General features: G+C 40.1%; 1 protein-coding gene across 1 annotated transcript in view; it reads left to right on the top strand.

Annotated features, from left to right (window-relative positions):
- The first annotated feature begins 19,108 nt into the window (after positions 1-19,108).
- OTC (ornithine transcarbamylase) overlaps positions 19,109-20,463 on the top strand; it is a 60,947-nt gene continuing 59,592 nt past the window's right edge. Inside the window, exon 1 of the mRNA XM_078064162.1 lies at positions 19,109-19,316. Within this exon, the coding sequence (XP_077920288.1) occupies positions 19,240-19,316 (77 nt within the window). The 5' untranslated portion in view covers positions 19,109-19,239. The remainder of the gene's footprint in view (positions 19,317-20,463) is intronic.

Below are 20,463 nucleotides of genomic sequence, written 5' to 3'. Positions count from 1 at the left end.
TGGCAGAGGTTTATACCATTACACCATGTGACCACCACCCTAAGCCAGGTAAACATTTCCCCCTCCCCCTCCCACTCCCCTCTCCTAGAAAAAAAACCCATTCTGATTTTTCACCAGTCATAGATTAGTATTGTCTTTTGTGTAATTTCATGTCTAGTTTCTTTTACTCAGCATAGTGTTTTTGAAATGATTTCACGTTGTTGTGTTTATCAATAATTTGTTCCTTTTTATGGATATACCTTAATTTATTTATCCATTTACCTGTTGATGGACCTTTGGGTCCTTTCCAGTTTAGGGCACTCATAAATAAAGCTGCTATGGCTATTCATGGGTTTGTGTGTGTGTGTGTGTGTGGACAAATGCTCAAACTTCTTTTGAGTAGATACTTAGTGTTTGTTGTCAGTTTTATGTATTGCGAATATTTTCTCCCAGCCTATGGCTTGCTTTTTCCAGAACTTAAAGAAGAGAAAAGGAAAAAATAAAAAGCACCCAACCAAAAAAAAAAATCAATGCAGAAAAATAGGGAGTATGTACAAAAAAAAAAATTAAACTTTAAACATTTGAAAAGACAATGAACTCTACTATTAAAAGTGCAAATAAAACCATAAAACTTATATTTATTTTTCCTACTAAACTGGCAAAGATTAAAAAGATTGCCAGGAGGGCGCCTGGGTGGCTCAGATGGTTAAGCGTCTGCCTTCGGCTCAGGTCATGATCCCAGCGTCCTGGGATCGAGTCCCACATCGGGCTCCCTGCTCCTTGGGAGCCTGCTTCTCCCTCTGCCTCTCTCTCTCTCTGTCTCTCATGAATAAATAAATAAAATCTTAAAAAAAAAAAAAGATTGCCAGGATATGGTTAGTAGGAGAATAAGCACATTTATTCACAGTTTTTAGAAATTCAGAAAAAATATGATCTTTTCAAAAGGTCATTTGGCAATATAAATTATAATTTTTTAAAAAAAGGTATATCATTGTTACTCAATGTAACCATTTCTATAGATAAGTTCTTTCAGAACTTTTTCCTACAGAAATATAGAAATTTACACCAAGAATATGGGCAAGGATGTTACTGTAGCATTGTTTGTTACAGTGAAAAAGAAAAATAAAGACAACTAAATGACTTCACGAAGCTACTGAATGAATACATTATTGGGCTTCCATACAAGGGGATACTATGCAATCACAAAAATCAATATAATAGTTTTATGTGAACTTAAATGGAAAAAATATCTAAGATCAAATTTTAAGTGATCAAAACACATTGCAAAATAGTATGCAGAGTACTATCCCATTTCATAAAAAGTAAATTAACATATGTGCATATATGGATAGGTGTGATAAACACATAGGTAAAAATCTGGAGCAACATTTACTACACTGTTTAATAGTAGTTCCCTCTGGGGTGTGGAATTAAGAGGCCTCCTAATTTCTAAGTCATACATATCTGTATGGGTTTAATTTTTTTTACAATTAACATAATTTGCTTTTTCAATCAAAACAAAAGGGTTCAAAATGAAAAATAAGAAATCAAACAACTAATAGAAGTTGTCAATCATAAGAGCTAACATTTCATGAGCATTTACTATGTGGCAGGCACAGTTCTAAGTACTTTACGTACATTAACTTAGTGAATCCTCACATAACTCTCTGGGGTATATTTTATTGAGTCTCCTCGTTTTACAGATAAAGACATTGAGGTACAGAGAGGTTAAGTAACTTGCTCTAGGTCAAACAGTTAGTAAGAGATGGAGCCAAGATTTGAACCCATATCTGTCTGGCTACAGAACCCTAGTTCTCAGGACCATGCTATCTGCCTATTGAGGAAAAATGAAAATATGTCAGGAAGGAAAAAATATAAGATCTTAGTTCATACCAATCCTGAACAAACTGGCCATCTACTGATTATTGTACAAGTTTTGACCATAAAGTAGTAATGATTATGTCTCTTTATTGGTTTTGTTGTATACCACATACCTGATTGAGGCCTTTTACCTACATTATCTCTTTAAATATATGTTCAGAAAGATCAAGCTTCAAAATATATCTGCAAGATTAGGATAATACCCTCTAGGTCCATCCATGTTGTCACAAATGGCCAAATCTCATCATTTTTATGGCTGCATAATATTCCTGTGTGTGTGTGTGTGTGTGGCATCTTCTTTAACCATTCAGCTATTGATGAACACTTAGGTTGCTTCCATATCTTGGCTATTGTAAATAATGCTGCAATAAACATAGGGGTGTATATATTTTTTTGAATAGTGTTTTCATGTTCTTTGGGTAAATACCCAGTAGTGAAATTATTGGATCATAGGGTATTTCTAGTTTTAATTTTCAGACGAAGAGAGACAAATACCATATGATTTCACTCATATGTGGAATCTAAAAAACAGAACAAATGAATAAACAAACAAAAAAGCAGAATCAGACCTATAAATACAGAGAACAGACTGATGGTTGCCAGAGGGACAGGTGATAGGGGGATGGGCAAAATGGGTGAAGGGGAGTGGGATGTACAAGCTTCCAGTCATGGAATGAATAAGTCATGGGAATAAAAGGCCCAGCATAGGGAATATAGTCAATGATATTGTGATAGTCATGTAATGGGACAGATGGGAGCTACACTCGTGGTGAGCATAGCATAATGTAGAAACTTGTCAAATCCACCTGAAACTAATGTAACTTGTATGTCAACTATGCTCAAATAAAAGAATATATATATTATAGAGAATAAAATAAAAGAATATATGTGTGTGTGTGTGTGTGTGTATATATATATATATATATATATATAAAATACCTGCAAGCTCATTATGTCTCATCACCTCCACTATCACCTCCCAGTCCCAAAACACCATCACCTCTCACCTGGACCATTGCCATCACTTCTTTTTTTTTTTTTTTTAAAGATTTTATTTATTTGACAGAGAGAGACACAGCGAGAGAGGGAGCACAAGCAGGGGGAGTGGGAGAGGGAGAAGCAGGCTTCCTGCGGAGCAGGGAGCCTGATGTGGGGCTTGATCCCAGGACCCTGGGATCATGACCTGAGCCGAAGGCAGACGCCTAACGACTGAGCCACCCAGGCGTCCCCATTGCCATCACTTCTTAATCGGTGTCCCTGCTTCCATCCTAACAGTCAGAAGGATTCTTTTTTTTTTTTTTTAAGATTTTATTTATTTGACAGAGAGAGACAGCAAGAGAGGGAACACAAGCAGGGAGGGTGGGAGAGGGAGAAGCAGGCCTCCTGTGGAGCAGGGAGCCCGATGTGGGGCTCGATCCCAGGACCCTAGGATCATGACCTGAGCCGAAGGCAGACGCTTAATGACTGAGCCACCCAGGCGCCCCTCAGAAGGATTCTTTTAAGAGCATGACATGCCTTCCTCTTTCTCAAGACCCTCTAATGGCTTCCCTGCTCACTGAAAATAAAAGCCATAGTCCTAACAGTAGTCTACATCATCTGGCTCTCCACCTCACTGAGCTCATCTCCCACTCAGAACCTGCAGCAAGGAATTTTTAAATCACTTTACAGATGTTAATGATCTGTAAGTGATTCTATTAGCAAATACTGAACCAGGAATAAAACTTGGTTTTATTTGACACTGATGATTAGACTCCCTATATTACACCATGCTCTAATAAAATGGTTAATTTTTTTGCAGTAAAATGACCATTACTTTTGCTAGACATAAAAGACATCCAAATGAGACATTTCCCCTTCTTCAGGAGGTCACTTAGTCTAGCACCACTGAAATTGTTGAGAACGTGCTTTGACCATCTTGGAAGAAACTCCAGAGCTTGAGGTATGTTTCTGTAAAAAGCTACAGAAATGTAAGTCCTTAATCTTTGCATTTGTATTAGATTTTAGAAAATAGATTTGTTTTGAAAAATAACTTGAAACTTCAGTTGATGTAAAGTATAAAAAAATTTCAAGAAGAAAAATATCCTTTGGGGCAATAAATAAAGTGTGACTATTAAGAAATGGATCTGATGATCTCAGGTGGCTCACAAACTAACTCAGGAGCCAGGTACCAAAGAAGAGCTGTAAGGGAAATATGGCAGTAGTTTTATGACAAGGTGCTTTCCTGGATGATGACTTTGAAGGATCATGTAATGTGATGATAATGGCTTATATTATTATATTCTTATTTTGCCAGATATTGATCTAAGCACTCTATGTATTAATTATTAAATCTGCATATTGTGTAAGAGAAAACTGAGGTACAGAGAAGTTAAGTTATCCAGCGTCTCTCAGCTAAAACATGGTAGCTGAGGTTTGAACACGTGCAGCCTGGTTCCAGAACCTATGCTCCCAACAACTACACTATACCGCCTTTTGAAAGAGCACAGAGCAGTGGTCTTCAAATTTTTTGGATCACACATCACTTATAACCAACAAGAAGTCAGTTGATATAAGAGCTCATTGATGTGGCCCATACAAATCGGTTTTCCTGAGTCTATACCTAGTACGTGAGGCTATCAGCTGGTGTAGAGAATCAGTGAGTAGTTTGAGGGATGAGGCTCAGAAAAAATAAAGACAAAGATCAAGGAAAACTACCCAGTAGAAGCAATACACTTGCATTTACATATTTGTCTGCCTGTACTACTGTATGAATATATTACGTATATTATAAAACATGCACACAAAGATTTCAGATAATCTGATAAAAATTAAAATAACTAAAAGTTCTAACATTGGCTTCGCTCCACCAAAATGGATTGTCTTGACGATCTCCTGGGGGATACATGCCTCAATTTCAAAAATAGGCTTGGAATAGCATGGCTTTGAGTTGTGGCTTTACCACTTGTTATGTGAGTAATCTGGGAAAGTTGCTTACTCTTTGCCTCTGATTCTTCACCTGTTAAATCAGGAGAATAACTACTAATTTGCAAGACTGTATGGTTTAAATGAGATTATGGGTACAAAATCTGTGGGGCCTGGCTTTCAGCAGGCTCTTCACATATTGTTTATTTTCTTCCATAACTTTAATTCCCAGTTTTTGTTTCATGGTCCGTGTTTGTAGAATTTCATTACTTTGTATATACTCTAATAATGAAGCTGGAGGCAGCCCTGCAGTTAGGCTTGGTGCGTCTAGATGGAGCTAGATTAATAGCCTTTTCATGCTGCATTGTTCCAAACATGGTGCAGCTGTGTCTCTCTGACAGCGAAGAAAACTGTAGAGGAGACATGTGGAAGAACCTATGTGCATTTTCCTTTGTGTAAAACACCATAGGACTTGGGAGAGAGGGAGGGAAGACTTAATGACTGTCCAGACACTTAAAAATGAATGGCCCGACTATTCAGCAATTGTATGTCTGTGAACAGAAGCTTCCTTTTACAATCAACTGTTAGCCATTGCCCTTTATGATTAGGGGTCAGGTTTGAAGACTCTAAGTGGATTTTGAGCTATTTTTATCTATGCCTTTCCATGGGTGACTTTTTCCTAACAGAGTCCCTTGGCTATATTCAGTCTCATTTATTACCATTCACTGAAAATTTCACCCTTGACCCCAACTCTGGGCTTTGGCTCCTTCTTTATCCTCCTGTCAGAATGCTAAGTCTGTTGGGTTTCTTTGGCACAAAGTTAACCGGAAAATGAAGGCGTATCAGTCAGGTTTCTGACAAACAGATGACACCCTCTTATTAGGATAATTGGAGAAGGGTTTATTTACAAAGGAACTCATTTCAAAGTGTTGGGGGGTTGGGGCAACCACAAGGCATAGTGCAAGGACCCAGGGCTGACAGCTTTGGCCCCAAAAGACGAAGAGATGGTGAGCTTATTAGAACTTGGAAGGAGAGAGAGTTGTGTAGAGTAGGCCACCTTGGGAGGAACAGTGAATTTCTGTTGAGGAACAGCCAACCCAAGGTGACCTCATGAGAAACCAGAAGGATAAATCTTTTGACTTCACTCTACTCCCTCCCTCTATTCTCCAGCTCAACCAGAAGCTAGAAGAAAAGGGAGCTCATTGATGTAGCCCATGCAAATCAACTTTCCTGGTTGATATCTAGCACTTGAGGTTATCAACTAATGCAGAGAATCAGTGGGAAGATTGGGGAATGGGGCTCGGAAAAAAAAAAAAAAAGTCATAGATCAAGGAAAGCTACCCAGCAGGAGCAATTTGGCTAGGACACCACTGCTAGACAAAGCCACTGCTTTCACCATGCTTCTAATCTCATTGTCCCTTCGTTTTTTGGCCACATTCTTGAGAGCAAAGTACTGGGTGGAAGCATCCAATTGGCTGGGGCTAGTTCACCTACTAGTTCACCTTCTTTGCCAAGGGGAGAGAAGACAGGGAATATTGCTTCCTTTGGCTTCCTTGATGAGAATTGGGCTGCTGCTTTCTTTCAAAACTCACACATTTGGGGATTTCTAGAAATTTGGAAAGAGCTCAAAAACAAGACAATGCTGTCTCCTCTTAAAAAAAAAAGACAAATCTCCATTAACAAATGACCTCCTAGATATCCTTTATTAATCTGCAACAGTAAGACTATCAGCAAGAGTACAGAGATTTAGTTTTTGTTTCTAGTTCTCTGCTTGTTCTCTCTCTCTCTCATTTCCTTCCTTCCCCCATTTCCCAATCTTAGGAAGTTCCCTTTATGTCTCTAGATCCTTACATAAGAGAGCGGGAATAAGATTTTTAAGTCTAATTGGGGGTTCAAATGCTGGGCAGCCAAAAAAATATATATATATTAGCCCACCCAATAAAATGCCCTAATCAGTGTTTTCCTGATAGAACACCTAAACCTCTTGGGTTGTTAATACCTAAACTCCATTGAACATATATTTCTCTCAACACAATGTTGGTGTTTTTCAGCTGCTATTCATATAGGAAACACTTGTCTCCAGTCTTTAATCTTGTCCCTTCCATGTCTCTAATCATCTGGCCAAACCATTAACAACTGCTTGTGAATTCCTATAGATTCATGCCTCAGGGCTTCTCTCCTTCCAGGTTAAATGCCAGTCAAGGTACTCTACTTGAAGTTTTGCCCACTAGGAGCATTTCCCTTCTTTACTCCTTGGATTCAATATAGCTACCCAATCTACAGTGAATCTTGAACTGTTGGATCCAGACCAACCCAAAATTATATCTCTCATCCTTGATCAAGCATCCTTTTACTCTATTCTCATACACCCTTTCAGAGTTTTTTCAATATAAACTAGAAATCCAGGAGTTCTTTGCCCTCCTTGGCTTCTGACTTTATCATTGCCATCCCCCTCCCAGAATTATGATGAGATCTGACAATCTTGGAAATTGGTGGGGGAGGATGAGGAGAACTGCCTTCATCTTACAAGGTAGCTCCCTTCAGTAAAAATACATCTTCAATCAAGGGAAGAACAGGGTCATTAGACAGGGTAGGAGAGATTTCTTGAGCTGGCAAGGGAGAGTCAATGAGAATGAAGGGTTCTCTAAATCCTCTCATATATTTCCATGTGAATTTTCTAGCGTTCAGTCTAACCCAGATAATGCCACAATATGCACCTCTGAAACCAGGGCTGTGAATACCACTGATATTGTAATTCATCAGCACACAGGATCAAACCAAAGTCTGAGTTTATCTTTGACCATCTCAGATCTGCTGAGGCAGATGACTTTTTTCACCATTAAGAAGCAGCCACCTCATTGGCTATCACTGAACTCCTCATACCCTTCACACGCTTCTCCTTAAATTGTACTCTCAACCAGCATTCCAGGTGACCATAAGCAATTATTTAATTGGCTGTTTTGCCACTGTATGTCTAAGGGGAGGTCAACCAACCCTGATTTTATCACTTTTCCCTGAGGGTCAGTTGCCTGCAGCTCACTTTGTGGTACCAATTTCTGAATCAGCCAGAGTTCTTGCAGGGGAGTGGAGAAGAGGATTAGTAGGAAATCATCAGGGAACCCATAGAATTAACAGAGGGTCTGTCTGGAGAGGAATAGCTTGGGCAAAGCGGGGAGACTAGGAAGGCAAGGCAGCCAGAGATTGGGGGAGGATGTTTCTGCTGACTTCGCTGTAGTCCACAGCCACCACTGGGCCTAGTCACCATGGCAAGAGGGTGTTAGCCACTGGACACAGCCAGAAATGCTGGTAGATTATAGCACTGTAAATCTCATCTCCCTGGCTCTTTTTCTTTTGGTCCTTCAAGGTTCAAAGCCCCAGATGGGAATGTCTGCTGGATTGATTATGTGTCCATGACCTGGATTTGCAGGGAGTGGAGGGAGGGAGGGAAGAGTTTTACACTAAGACTCTACACTAAGATTCCACAGTGAGAACTAGAGGGGGCAGAGAAGACCCCTCCTTTTCTGTCAATCAGTGAAGGAAAGAGCTTTCCCTAACAGTCAAGAAGCCACTTTATTTCTTGCTCTCTCACTTGCTTTTTCTCTCTTTCTCCCTCCTTTACCTGACTTTGAGTACGTAACTGTATTTCCCTGGTCCTCTGGAGAAGAGAGTTGGATTAAGATATTCAGGGTCCATCTATGTCTAATATTCCATGATCTCAGAACTCTCAAGAATCTAGTAAGGAAGATACTATGCTTACATTAAACGTTTAATAAATGCATAGCCTAAAATATTTCCTTTTTTCTAATGAGTAGTTCTAAACAGTCAGTTTGACCCAGTTTCTCATTGTCTATGAAACTTCTACCTATATCAGCAAGTCATAGTATTTGTGGAATTCCTCCTATGACATTAGATATTGAAGCATTCTAACCGTACTTGCCTTTTGACATTTCATGTTGATTTTAATAGCTTCCCCAGTATCCCCCATCCAAGTTAAGAGGTGTGTAAAAATCAAGGTGAACCTTAGGGAGAACAGTGATAAAGCAAGTTAATATTCCAGGAGGCCTTAGGGTCTTATCAAGGTTGATACATCAGTTTTACTTTAAATCTCTTATCTATCTAATTATTTCACCACTTTGATTAAATGAAGCTAAAATTGGTATTGATGAAAAGAGAAAGCACAATCAAAGAGGCAGATAAGCAAATAATTGAACGTAAATAACTTTTAATTATACTTACTTAATAGAGTTAAAGAAGAGTGTCAGGTGCCAATATTACTTTGTTAAATGAAAAGGTAGAGTCGGGATGAAAAAGAAAAAAATAGCACAGAATGTTCTGAAAATTGTGATCAATTTCAAAATTGTTAAACACTTTTATATGAGTTGGGTTCCAAAACAACCCTGAATCCTGGGTGGTGAATCTATCCAGAGCCTCTAACGGAAACCCAATTCTTTGGATCCTTCACCATGTCTCAGCCATTTGTAGAATCATACTAAAGTTCCCAGGCTTCCCCAAACACAAAGAAATAGGTGGCCTTCCAGGTATGGCAGTTATACCTAGCAAGTTCAAAATGTTGTCCCATTCGGAATTACAATAGGAAAACGAGCAAAGAGCTTTCACTTTAAGTTGATCAAACAGTTTCTTCTAAACTCAATAATGCATTTACTCTTTGCCCCCTACCTAACCTAAGGTTGCCTAGATTATTTATCCTCTGTGTCCAGTGTCCTGCTGTTATGATGCATGGTGCACAAAAACACCTGCAAGTGGGCGCCTGGGGGGCTCAGTCGGTGAAGCGTCTGCCTTCAGCTCAGGTCATGATCCCAGGGTCCTGGGATCGAGCCCCACATCGGGCTCCCTGCTCGAAGGGGAGTCTGCTTCTCCCTCTCCCATTCCCCCCTGCTCATTCTCTCTCTCAAATAAATAAAAGAAAATAAATAAAACACCTGGTAGTGAAATAAACTAACTCATACAAGACATGAGATGTGAACGGCACATTCCTTGCAGAAAAAGAGCTTGTGGGTGGGGGAAGAGTCAGTCATATCATTGGAAACTGAAGGTGATCATGAGGTGTTATTCTCATATGAAATTTGCAAAATGTATTGCTGATGTCTCCAGACTTTTTGTGTTCAATTGATTAGGGACACCTACTTTGGAAAATCGACTGGACTGTTTTCATGTCCCTCATTGCTTTGCACAAACAGGCAATAATTATAAATTTTAACTGGCAAAAAGAGTAGTGGCCAGGATAGCAAAAAGATTTTATGATCTGTTTTTATTACACTGTTTCATTATACTGGAAAGCAACACTGGCTGTTGGCATTTACAGAGTCCTTTGTATTTTCAAAGCACTTAATCATTAATTATTTTATCTTATTTCCATCTCAAATGGGATAGGTTGGTTAGCATGGTAGGGTTACAGAAGGAAAATACTATAGGCAGCAAAAGATCCGAAACATGAAAAGTTAGTTGAAGTACTGAGGGAGAACAAAGTCCCTGGTTTTCCCATCACTGAGGGGGAAAAGGAAGAGAGAAGAAAACACATCATAGGTCCTCACTGAGAAACACTGGTTTTCTTTCTTTCTTATTTTTGATTAATTTAGAGGACAATGGTGATAAAAAAAAAAGTAGGGCGCACCTCTCTCTTATTTCTAGGAAAGTGACTATAATAAACCAACAACCGGGATGGGGGTAGGGGCTCTCACTGCATGTTCTGATGCCAGTAACTACTAAAAGCTAACATTTATTGAACTGCTATAGTACTCTGTATCCATCAGTCACATTTCGTCTTCACAACAAAGTCATGAGATAGTACCACCAGTTAACAGAGGACAAAACAGGTTTAGAGATGAAGAATTTTCTCATAATAAATAGATCTTCAACTGTAATTGACTGACTCTGAAATCTCTGGATTAATTCTCTTTGTACGGCTTCCCAGATGATTTGCTTATTTCTTAATGGTAATACACTGAGGAACTATAGAGGATGACCTGGGAATCCAGGAACTCCTTGGTTCTTTGGAAGAAAGGATGTTGAATTCCAGTTGAAGAATTCTGAAGGATGGAATCAGTCATGATGAGTGCCTAATCCCCATGACCCAGACTCCAAATGGTCAACAAAGCTCCAGGAAAAGGGCTTGTTTCTCTTTCACTTTAGAAACAAGATTCTCACAGTTTATCGTCTGGACCCTGGTTAGGTCCCATCTTTATAGGCCACAAAATGTTACCAGTAGAGGGGCGCCTGGGTGGCTCAGTCGTTAAGCGTCTGCTTTCAGCTCAGGTCATGATCCCAGGGTCCTGGGATAGAGCCCCGCATCGGGCTCCCTGCTCCGCGGGAAGCCTGCTTCTCCCTCTCCCACTCCCCCTGCTTGTGTTCCCTCTCTCGTTGTGTCTCTGTCAAATAAATAAATAAAATCTTTAAAAAAAAAAAAAGTTACCAGTAGAGCAGCCTTAAAAGAAGGCTATGTTTAGCTAGTCACTTAAGGTGAGAGCAGAGCTTAGAAGATATGGTCAAATAAAACAATTACTTAGAAGATATGGTCAAATAAAACAATCTTGAACAGATAAAGAGGACTTTGCAGGTAGTGTCTGAAGAGAGGGACCAACCACAAAGAGGACTGTAGCTTTCATCAAGAGCCAGAACAGGGTGGGGAAGGCATTCACCAGTGATTTTTGAGGACATCCAGGAAATGTGTCCTGGGCTCAAGGTGAGAATATTGCCACAGATACTACTTTTGGGACAGTGCTTCTAGACCAAGGGCTGGGCAGCGGGAAGCAATGCCAATAGCCTCACAGGGCCCCCACATCACTCAAATTCTAGAAGTATCTGGGGTCCTAGGGAGCATCAGGTGTAATTGTTGAGGCCCTTGGTGGACTTTGAACCGCTATGATTTCCCTGTTTGCTTAATGCCTGATAGCCTTTGGTTTGCTAATAAATCTCCTTTATGCACAGATTGACCTCTGTGCTTCCGAGGGGAGGAATTGGAATTAGCCTATTGGGAAAGAGATGGCTCTAGGATTCTGGGTGGGAGCTTAAGCAAATAAAAGGGCACCCATAAAAGATAACCTCACCTTTTGCATCTCATCTGCCTCTGACACTAAGGTTGGATCATTAACCACATTTATTTGCCCTTTTCCTACCTCATAAATTGTGTGTGCATTTCCTAATATTGCCTTCTAAGGCCAGAATTTACTGGATCACAAAACAAAGAACACCAGGTAGGAAAACTTGAGATTTCTGTCCTTATCTAAGCTCTGAAAAATTTGAGGTCCTGCTTAAAATCACTAACTGCCAGAGTAAATGATTAACAGAAGAGTGACTTCAATGGAAATGTGATTTTATGACAAGAGAAAAAAGAGATTACACTTGAATTTGATAATCAGCATTTCATGCTCTCATTCAGAATTTGGGATTTCACGTAGGACTCTGTCTACCTTCTTCACATGCCTCAATTGAAAGGATATGGTGGGAAAAAAGGTGGAGAGGGGATCAGAGATAATCTTCACTGATTTCACAATTTCCCCTAGGGCCTGCATGTTTGAACAAATACTTAGCAGTGATGCAGCAAGAAAACACCCCTGAATCAATATTGTGACAAAGTCCTATTAATATCTGTTAATTAAAAAGTAATTTTCAAATTCTCTGTAAAGCAGGAGCTCTGTGAGTGATATATATATGAGAGAGAAACATGGTAGCCAGCTGATGGGTGATTTATTTCACAATCATAATCCTAATTTATTTTCTATTGTCAATTCCCATGCATATCCAAGCCACATCAAAATATGTTCTTACAATAGAACACAGCTTTACAGTTCACAAAGCATTTCAGGGACATTAACATACAAGGATTTTTTGAATTCTTCAGCAAATTGGATATGACCTAGGACATAGAGGGCTTTTAAGTAAAGGGAAAATGGATTCCTATATGCCCACCCCCTCCCCCAAACCCTCAACCTAAACTTCATACCTCAACAAAACTTAACTCAGAATGGATCGTAGATCTAAATGTAATTTGTAAGGTTATAAAACTTTCAGAAGACACAGGAGAAAATCTTTGTGACCTTGGCTTAGGCAAAGAGCTCATGGATATAGCATTGAGTTGAACTTACCAAAATTTAAAACTTTTGTTCTGCAAAATACACTATCAAGATAATGAAAAGACAAGCTGCAGACTGGAAGAAAATATTTGCAAATTGAATATCTAATAAAGATTTGTATCAAGAATATATAAAGAATTCTCAAAACTAAACAGTTAGAAAACAAATGACTCAATTAAAAATTCAAATAGGCATGCTATATGAAATGTAGGAAAGTAATAGTTCTCATCACAAAGAGAAAAAATTTTCCCTTTTTTCTATTCTTTTTATTGTATGTATATGAGAAGATGGATGTCAGCTGAACCTATTGTGGTGATCATTTCTCAACATATATAAATCAAACCATCATGCTGTATGCCTTAAACATATGCAGTGATGTATGTCAATTATTTCTCAATAAAACTGGACAAAAAATTAAGTAGGCAAAAGATTTGACAGACACTTCACCAAAGAAGATATACGGATGGCAAATAAGCACATGGAAAGATGCTTAACATCATTAGCCTTTAGGGAAATGCAAACTAAAACCACAATTAGAAACTACTACATACCTATCTGGATGGCAACAATGAAAAATACGGACGATACCAAGTGCTGCCAAGGACCCAGGGCAACTGGAGCTCTCATGCATTACTAGGCAAACTGCAAAATGGTATAGCCACTCTGGAAAATATTTTGGCAGTTTCTTCAAAAGTTAAATGTATACCTACCACGTAACCCAGCCACTCTACTCCTAAATATTTACCCTAGAGAAATAAAACTTATGCTCACACAAAAACCTATATACAAATGTTTGTGACAGCTCTATTTATAAGTTCTAAAACCAGGAAACAACCTAAATGTCCTTTAATGGGGAATGAATAAACAAACTATGATACACACACACACACACACACACACACACACACACACACACACTGGAATACTATTCAGCAAGAAAAAGGAACAAACTAGTGATAAACACAGTAATACAATGAATCTCAAAGGTAAGACACTGAGTGAAAGAAGCTAATGTCAGAAGATTACATACTGTATGATTCCATTTATGTTACATTCTGGAAATGGGAAAAGCATAGGAGAAAGAGAAAAGATCAGTGTGCCAGGGATTGGAGGTGAGAGGAGGGGGTGCCTACAAAAGAATTTAAAGGGGAATTTTGGGGGGAGATGGAACTGTTCCGTGTCTGATTGTGGTAGTGGTTACACGGATCTATAGATGTGCTACAACTCATAGCTCTTTGTATGCTGAGTACGCTAAATGTATGCTAAACATGTATTACATATTTACATATTTACTGTATGCTAATTTAAAAATTTTTTAAAACTTTAAATTACACAACATATTAAGTATGTTCTTTTAATCAAAATAAAAATATTTAATCAAAATAAATTTAATCAAAATTGAAAAAAATGAAGATGGGGCACCTGGGTGGCACAGTTGGTTAAGCGTCAGACTCTTGGTTTCTGCTCAGTTTGTGATCTCAGGGTCATGAGATTGAGCCCTACATGGGGCTCTCCGCTCAGAGGGGAGTCTGCCTGAGATTCTGTCTCCCTCTGCCCTTCCCGCTCATGCTCTCTCACGCTCTCTCTCTCTCAAATAAATAAATCTTTTTCAAAAAAAGAAGAGAAAAAGAGTATTGTTTTTGTTTGCAGATAGGAAACTGACTTGCCCAAGGTCATTCAATAAATAAATGATAGGTTCTGAACTAAAACCCACATCTTTGAAGGACATTATTGTTTTCCTGTTGTTATATGAGAAATAAACCTTCAAAAACCTAAGCCAAATTGTGTATTAGTTAGCATGTATTTGGTTGTAAGTGACAAAAACCTCAATCCAAAGTGACTTAAACAAAAAGGACATGTATTATTTTATATAACAAGGTGTCTAGCGGTAGGGAGGGTCATGAGGATGGTTGATTTTGCAATTCAATGATGTCATAAATGACCAAGATTCCTTCCTTCTTGCATTCTGGCCAACCACAACTTCATTCTAAGGCTGCTTCTCCTCACGGTCACAGGATGGCCTCTGGTGTTGTTTCTCCTCATGGTCACAGGATGGCTTCTGGTCTCAGATAGGGATACATGATTTTTTTGTTCTTATCTAGTGTAAGATAGAGAGCCAGCAACAATCCCATAGAGCTGGTAACTAAAGTGTATACTGCATGCAAAAGCTTTATGTTTCTTAGGATCCTAAAGATTTCAGACAACCAGCTATAAAAAGTATTTATGTAATCAGTAACACTGAAATAAACAGAGTTTCTCACTGCAGTAACAGCCATATGTCTTATTTGTACAGAGCTGAAATTTGCAATAGATCTTTGGCAATAGCTATGCCAAGGCTCTTAGACACCGTACCTCATGTTTGGTTAGCATGTTAAACCTTCCCAAGTAGTGTAATAGCTCATTTTGTAAAACCTTTATTTAGACAGGTGAGGACTCTGAGGGTCTTAAAGGAACCAAGTGATTTGGCCAAATTCACTATCTGTTAGCAAGCCAGCCAGAGGTCACATTTGATCTTCAAGCATCCTTCCCACAATTCTTTACATCACATTGATTCCCCCTTCAATGCCTGGACTTCACTAGGGAAACAGTAAGCAATTTCAAAGGAATATTGCAAATTCATACATGATGCTTCTAAGCTTTAAATGTCAAGAAACTAACATTCTTTATATCCCCAATGGTAACATTTGGCCATTTGGAATTTTAGACTCAAATGTCAAGCGACAGGATAAACTTGAAATTCTGGAGTCTCATTAACTTTATCATCTCCCTTCTGTCAACATCCTATCAACTGTTCTGATAGGTGGAATCTAATCGCTAAATCTCTCTTGCATCCATCCTGTTTTCTATTTCCACATCCTCAGTATGTGCTCATGTCCTTGTTATAACACAATAACCTTTGTCTCTTTGCCTCAATTTTCTGTCCACTGTACTTCTTACACAATGCTGCTGGATTGATATTTTCAAAATACAGTGCAGATAATAACATATGTCCACCTGTCTGCCCCAGCTCTAAAACTTTAGTAATCTTCTTTTGACTACAGATTAAATTCTTAACCTCATAATTTGGCTTTCAAGGCCCTCAACAATCTGGCTCCAATATCCCTTTTCAAACTGAGAGAGGATTCTCCTTTCTGGGTGGGAGTCACAGGCGGTGGTGTGCTCACAATGGCCTGCAAGAGCCAATTTTACACCTCTCTTCCCAACTCCATGTTCGGTGATGTCACTTTGGTAGCCTGAATCTGGCCATGGTGGGAGCATATACACCACACAAATTGGTCAATGCCACAGATCAGAGCTTTTTTTTTTTTCTTTTTTTTAAAGAGCTGGTTATTAAACATTTACTAGCACACTACCAGTTTCAAGGTAACCAGGGCTCAGTCTGAGAGTGAGGGTTCCATATGGTGTAGGGAACGAAGATGTTGACACTGAAAGCCCAGGTACCAAATAAGAGATAAGAGGGTCTGTGGGAAGAGAACACAAGACAGCATTGAAAAATTACTGAAAAGGTAGATCTGGGCAAATATTGGGTTCCCACAGAAGCAGATATTGAGAGAGGAATTTGAGGTCAAGTGATTTATTTGGAAGATGATCCCAGGAAGCACTGGCGGGGGAACAAGGGAAGGGAGAAAATGAAGGGACGGCAGCTCCTACAGGGTACACGGATGAGCAGGTTACTACTGTGGATAATCAATGCTCAGTCCCACCAGGGCCCTTTAAGGGATTGTGTCAAGTATGCCCCGTGGTTGCCACACAGGGGTGAGGAGTGTCTTGAGGCAGACAGCTGTGGGTGCTCTCCTTAAGAAGCGGCAGGTACGTAGGGGGAGACTGAATGCAAAGGGGATACAAACAGGACATGGACAATCATGGTTTTATGTTTTTCATAATTTCCTGGGTGGTAGTGGGGCCTCATTTAAATGGTCAATGATGAGGTGGATTCATCACTGTGAAAGTTGTTGTTACCCCACACACCCTATTTATTCCTTCCTCTGGGTCTACTCACAGGTTCCTTCCTTTGCTGTAATATCTTTGGTAGCTCCCTCCAGTTTTGACAACTCCATAACTCTTCCCAACTCATCAAGGATCAACGCCACCGCCTCCAGGAACCGCATCTAATCCCTACCCCACCCCCCGCTGACGGAAGCTGGATGAAGAGCAAGCCAAGCTGGAGGTCCCATGGGGCCTGATGCAAGGAAGCAGAGAACAAGCCCCTCCCCCTTGGTTAGAATGCCTGGGTTCAGGGGAGGGAGACAAAATTTGTCCTCTGGAGTCATTCCAAATGGTTGACTCCATTTCCATGTGGGAAAGTACTCATCACTCTTGTTTATCACTCTATCCCTCAGAGCCCACCTGGTACAGAGACCCAGCCTGTGGCAGCTGCACAGCTGTTGTTGGTGGAAGAGAAAAATGAGTGAATGGAGGACTGGGTGAACAAAGGGAACGAGGTAGGGAGCCAAACCAGGCGTCGACATGGAATTAGAGGAGTCATGGTGTGGGTCAATAAAAGCCTCTGGATGAATTCTGAGGACTAATGTCAAATCCTGCAAGGTGCTTTCCCACATGTTACCCGGATATTTTGCCTCTTGAGAGTCAATGAAATTGCCTCTAACCTCATCCCACTTGTGGTGCAGCTTCTCTCTTCCAATCTCTCTTGGGGTTATGGGTGGTTTCAGTTTTCTTAGTCCCCGCTGGGGGACTGAGCTCCTACCTCCACAGAATTACAAGGGTTTCTGAGTTGCTTTGGCATCTCAGAAGTGCTGCCCCCTTTCAGACACTTCTTGATTTCTTCCCCAGCATTGCTAACATGAGTTGTTTGTGGAGGTAGCACACTTGACTAAGATACAGGATTTACATTAGCATGCCGTTTGAACTCTTTTCCCTGAATCTCACTGCAAACATCCAGTTTCCTTCCTTGTATTACGTAGAACAATTTCACTCTCGGAAACCTATCCAACTGGCTTCTTTTGCCTCTTCAAAGATGCTTTACAGTCCTTTCCAACAAAGCAGCCATCTCTTCTCCCACTTGGAACATTCACTCTCTACCTCCTTACCTCTGTACCCTTGCAAACACTTGCCTCTACCTGGAATATTCTTTCCAGGACAGAAGATTTAGTAAAGGTTTGGACATTTCAGTCTTTCCCTCTCTGTTTCACATCATTCTTTGTAAGTAGAAGGGAATAGTATCAAGATTTATTTCCCTGCTGATATTAATTATGACATCACAACCATCCCTGCCCTTGTAGTGGCCATTATTGATTTTTAAATAACACCTTTTTTTTTTTGCATTGCATAAACTTCTAGCATGTGCTTACCTGGGTTTGCCAAAGTTGTATAAATTGATCAGAAGAGGCAGCCCCCACCCCTTTCGCTCTTTCCCTGCCTCCCACCCTTCCCAGCTTAGAATACTTTCTCTTCCCTGTGATATGGCAGCACTTTATCTGGACCTCTCCTATGGGTCTGTATTATGGATATTTATTTACAAATCATATCACCCTTACTGAACTGTAAACTCTGTGAGAGTGAGATCATTTTCCTTCACTGAAATTCCAGCCTAGTCCAGTATCTGATACAGAACAGATTTTGAATAATATCTGACTTACAACTGTGGATGAATGAATGAATGTAAAGTGTTGAATGACCACTTAGTGATCTGGAGAGGCTACCAGGGGAGGAGGAACATATGGTACTCCGTCCCCACGTCTACTGATGGTGGGTCCCTGCAAGAATTAATAGGCAACTACTTGCTTATTGAAGACCTGCTATGTGCGAGGCACAGTGGGAGCTACAGGACTGAGATCTTTTTATTAGACCTCTATCCCCACTCCAGCTTCTTGCCACCAAAAAATAGCTCCAGGGCACTTCTTTCTATTTGTTTTTGTGGGAAAGCTGAGACTTAGAGTTACAAAAGTAATATCACTGGAAATACTCAGGGCTGTCATGTCTACCTCTGGGGTTTTGCACTGATGATTCACATTTTCTGAAAGGGTTATTTCTGTGTATCTTCACAGCAGCTAGTACTGCAATGCCCTGCATATATATGCTCAATGAGTACTTGTCAATTGATTTCATACAAGCATGTGACAGCATAAATATATTATGAAAAATGAGGAGTCTGGGCACCAAAAGAATCAGGATTCCTTCTAAACACACACACACACACTCACACACACACACACACACACACAGAGGGGTGGAGCTTGGCTTAAAGTTCAGGTGTCCCTGTACCCTGCCCTGCAGTATCGCTAACCAGGGGAATTTGATTAGATAGTTGAAGGCTGATACTACCTTTGCTCTCTCACCACAATTGAAATCGTTCTTAGCTTTTAGGTGGACCCCACTGTCTACCTTGGTGAGGCGTTTTCAAGAGCATCTTTTTCATTATCAAAAGAAGATGCTGTTTAATTTGAGGATCCTGTTGAACAATGCAGCTCTTAGAAATGGTCACAGTTTCGTGGTTCGAAATTTTCGGTAAGTGATGGCCAGAGATTTGAGTCTGACTTAGGAACCATGGTGATAACTGAAGTTCTATTCTGAAAAGGAGTGCAGCCTGAAAAGGCCTCTTTCTGCAGGGTGTAGTGCCGGGTTCTACCCTTATTTGAGACAGCTGTCTCTAATTCCAGCTGAGCTTTCATTTCTCAGTCCTCTGTAATCAGATTTCATAGCAGGCTGTTTGTGGGGTGGGCGGGGGGGACGTTAACCTCGGCAGGTAAAACAGACTAAATGTTCTGGACATCTTCCATTTGGGTACATTTTAAGCAGGCTACTGGCTGAAGAAAATTAGAACTAATTTACACAGGGCCTTCAGTTTGTATTTGGGTTTGCTGGAAAATTATCATTCTAGGGAGTGTGGATTAATCAGTTCTTTATAAAATAAAAAAACCAGACTCCAAATAACAATTGGATAAATATTTACGAAGCTGCTGCAAAGGAGCCTTAGGTGTGATGAGGATAATGATATTTTTTTAAATGAAATCCATATTTGAAATCTATCCCTGAAATTCTTGGTAGCATATGAATGGAGGCTGTTTCCAATGAATTCATTATAAAAGCGACATCCTGTTTACAGCCACTGAACGTGCAGTGGAAGGTGGCGTGGAGTGTGTCTGTGGGGAAGGGGACAGGGATAATAAGTTAACCAAGGTAGGAAGGCCATGAAATGTGCACATCATTGCTAGAAAGCTTCTGGAGTAATGGCACGTTAACAATCACATAGAATTTTCCCAGAGACTCTTTACAACCAACCTCAAAACAACTTCACTGACTTCCTAAAGGGAGAAGCTTCTAGTCTGGAAGTTCTCTCCCACTGTTAGGAAGCAGACCTGTGACAGTGGCCCTGAGTACCTCCTCTGGGGCCACCTGGCAGCTTTGTGTTCTTTGGACTCTACCACGAGCACCATTTCTTCAGTGAAGAGAAGACTCTCGGAAGCCAGATGACATTGTAAATGATACTGTAAATTAAGCCTGTAGTATTAGACCTAGATGGGACCGCAGAGCCACAGAATATTAGCCTTCTCTTATTTTACAGATAAGGTCAGTGAGACCCAGACGGATTACGGCATTTACTGATTAGTACTAGAGTTAGATCACATAACCTAAAGATGTGGAGGAAAGCTCA

Source organism: Halichoerus grypus, chromosome X, assembly GCF_964656455.1.
Source record: "Halichoerus grypus chromosome X, mHalGry1.hap1.1, whole genome shotgun sequence".
NCBI lineage: Eukaryota > Metazoa > Chordata > Mammalia > Carnivora > Phocidae > Halichoerus > Halichoerus grypus.
The sequence above is the reverse complement of the archived record's forward strand: the minus strand, read 5'-3'. Positions and strand labels throughout refer to the sequence as shown.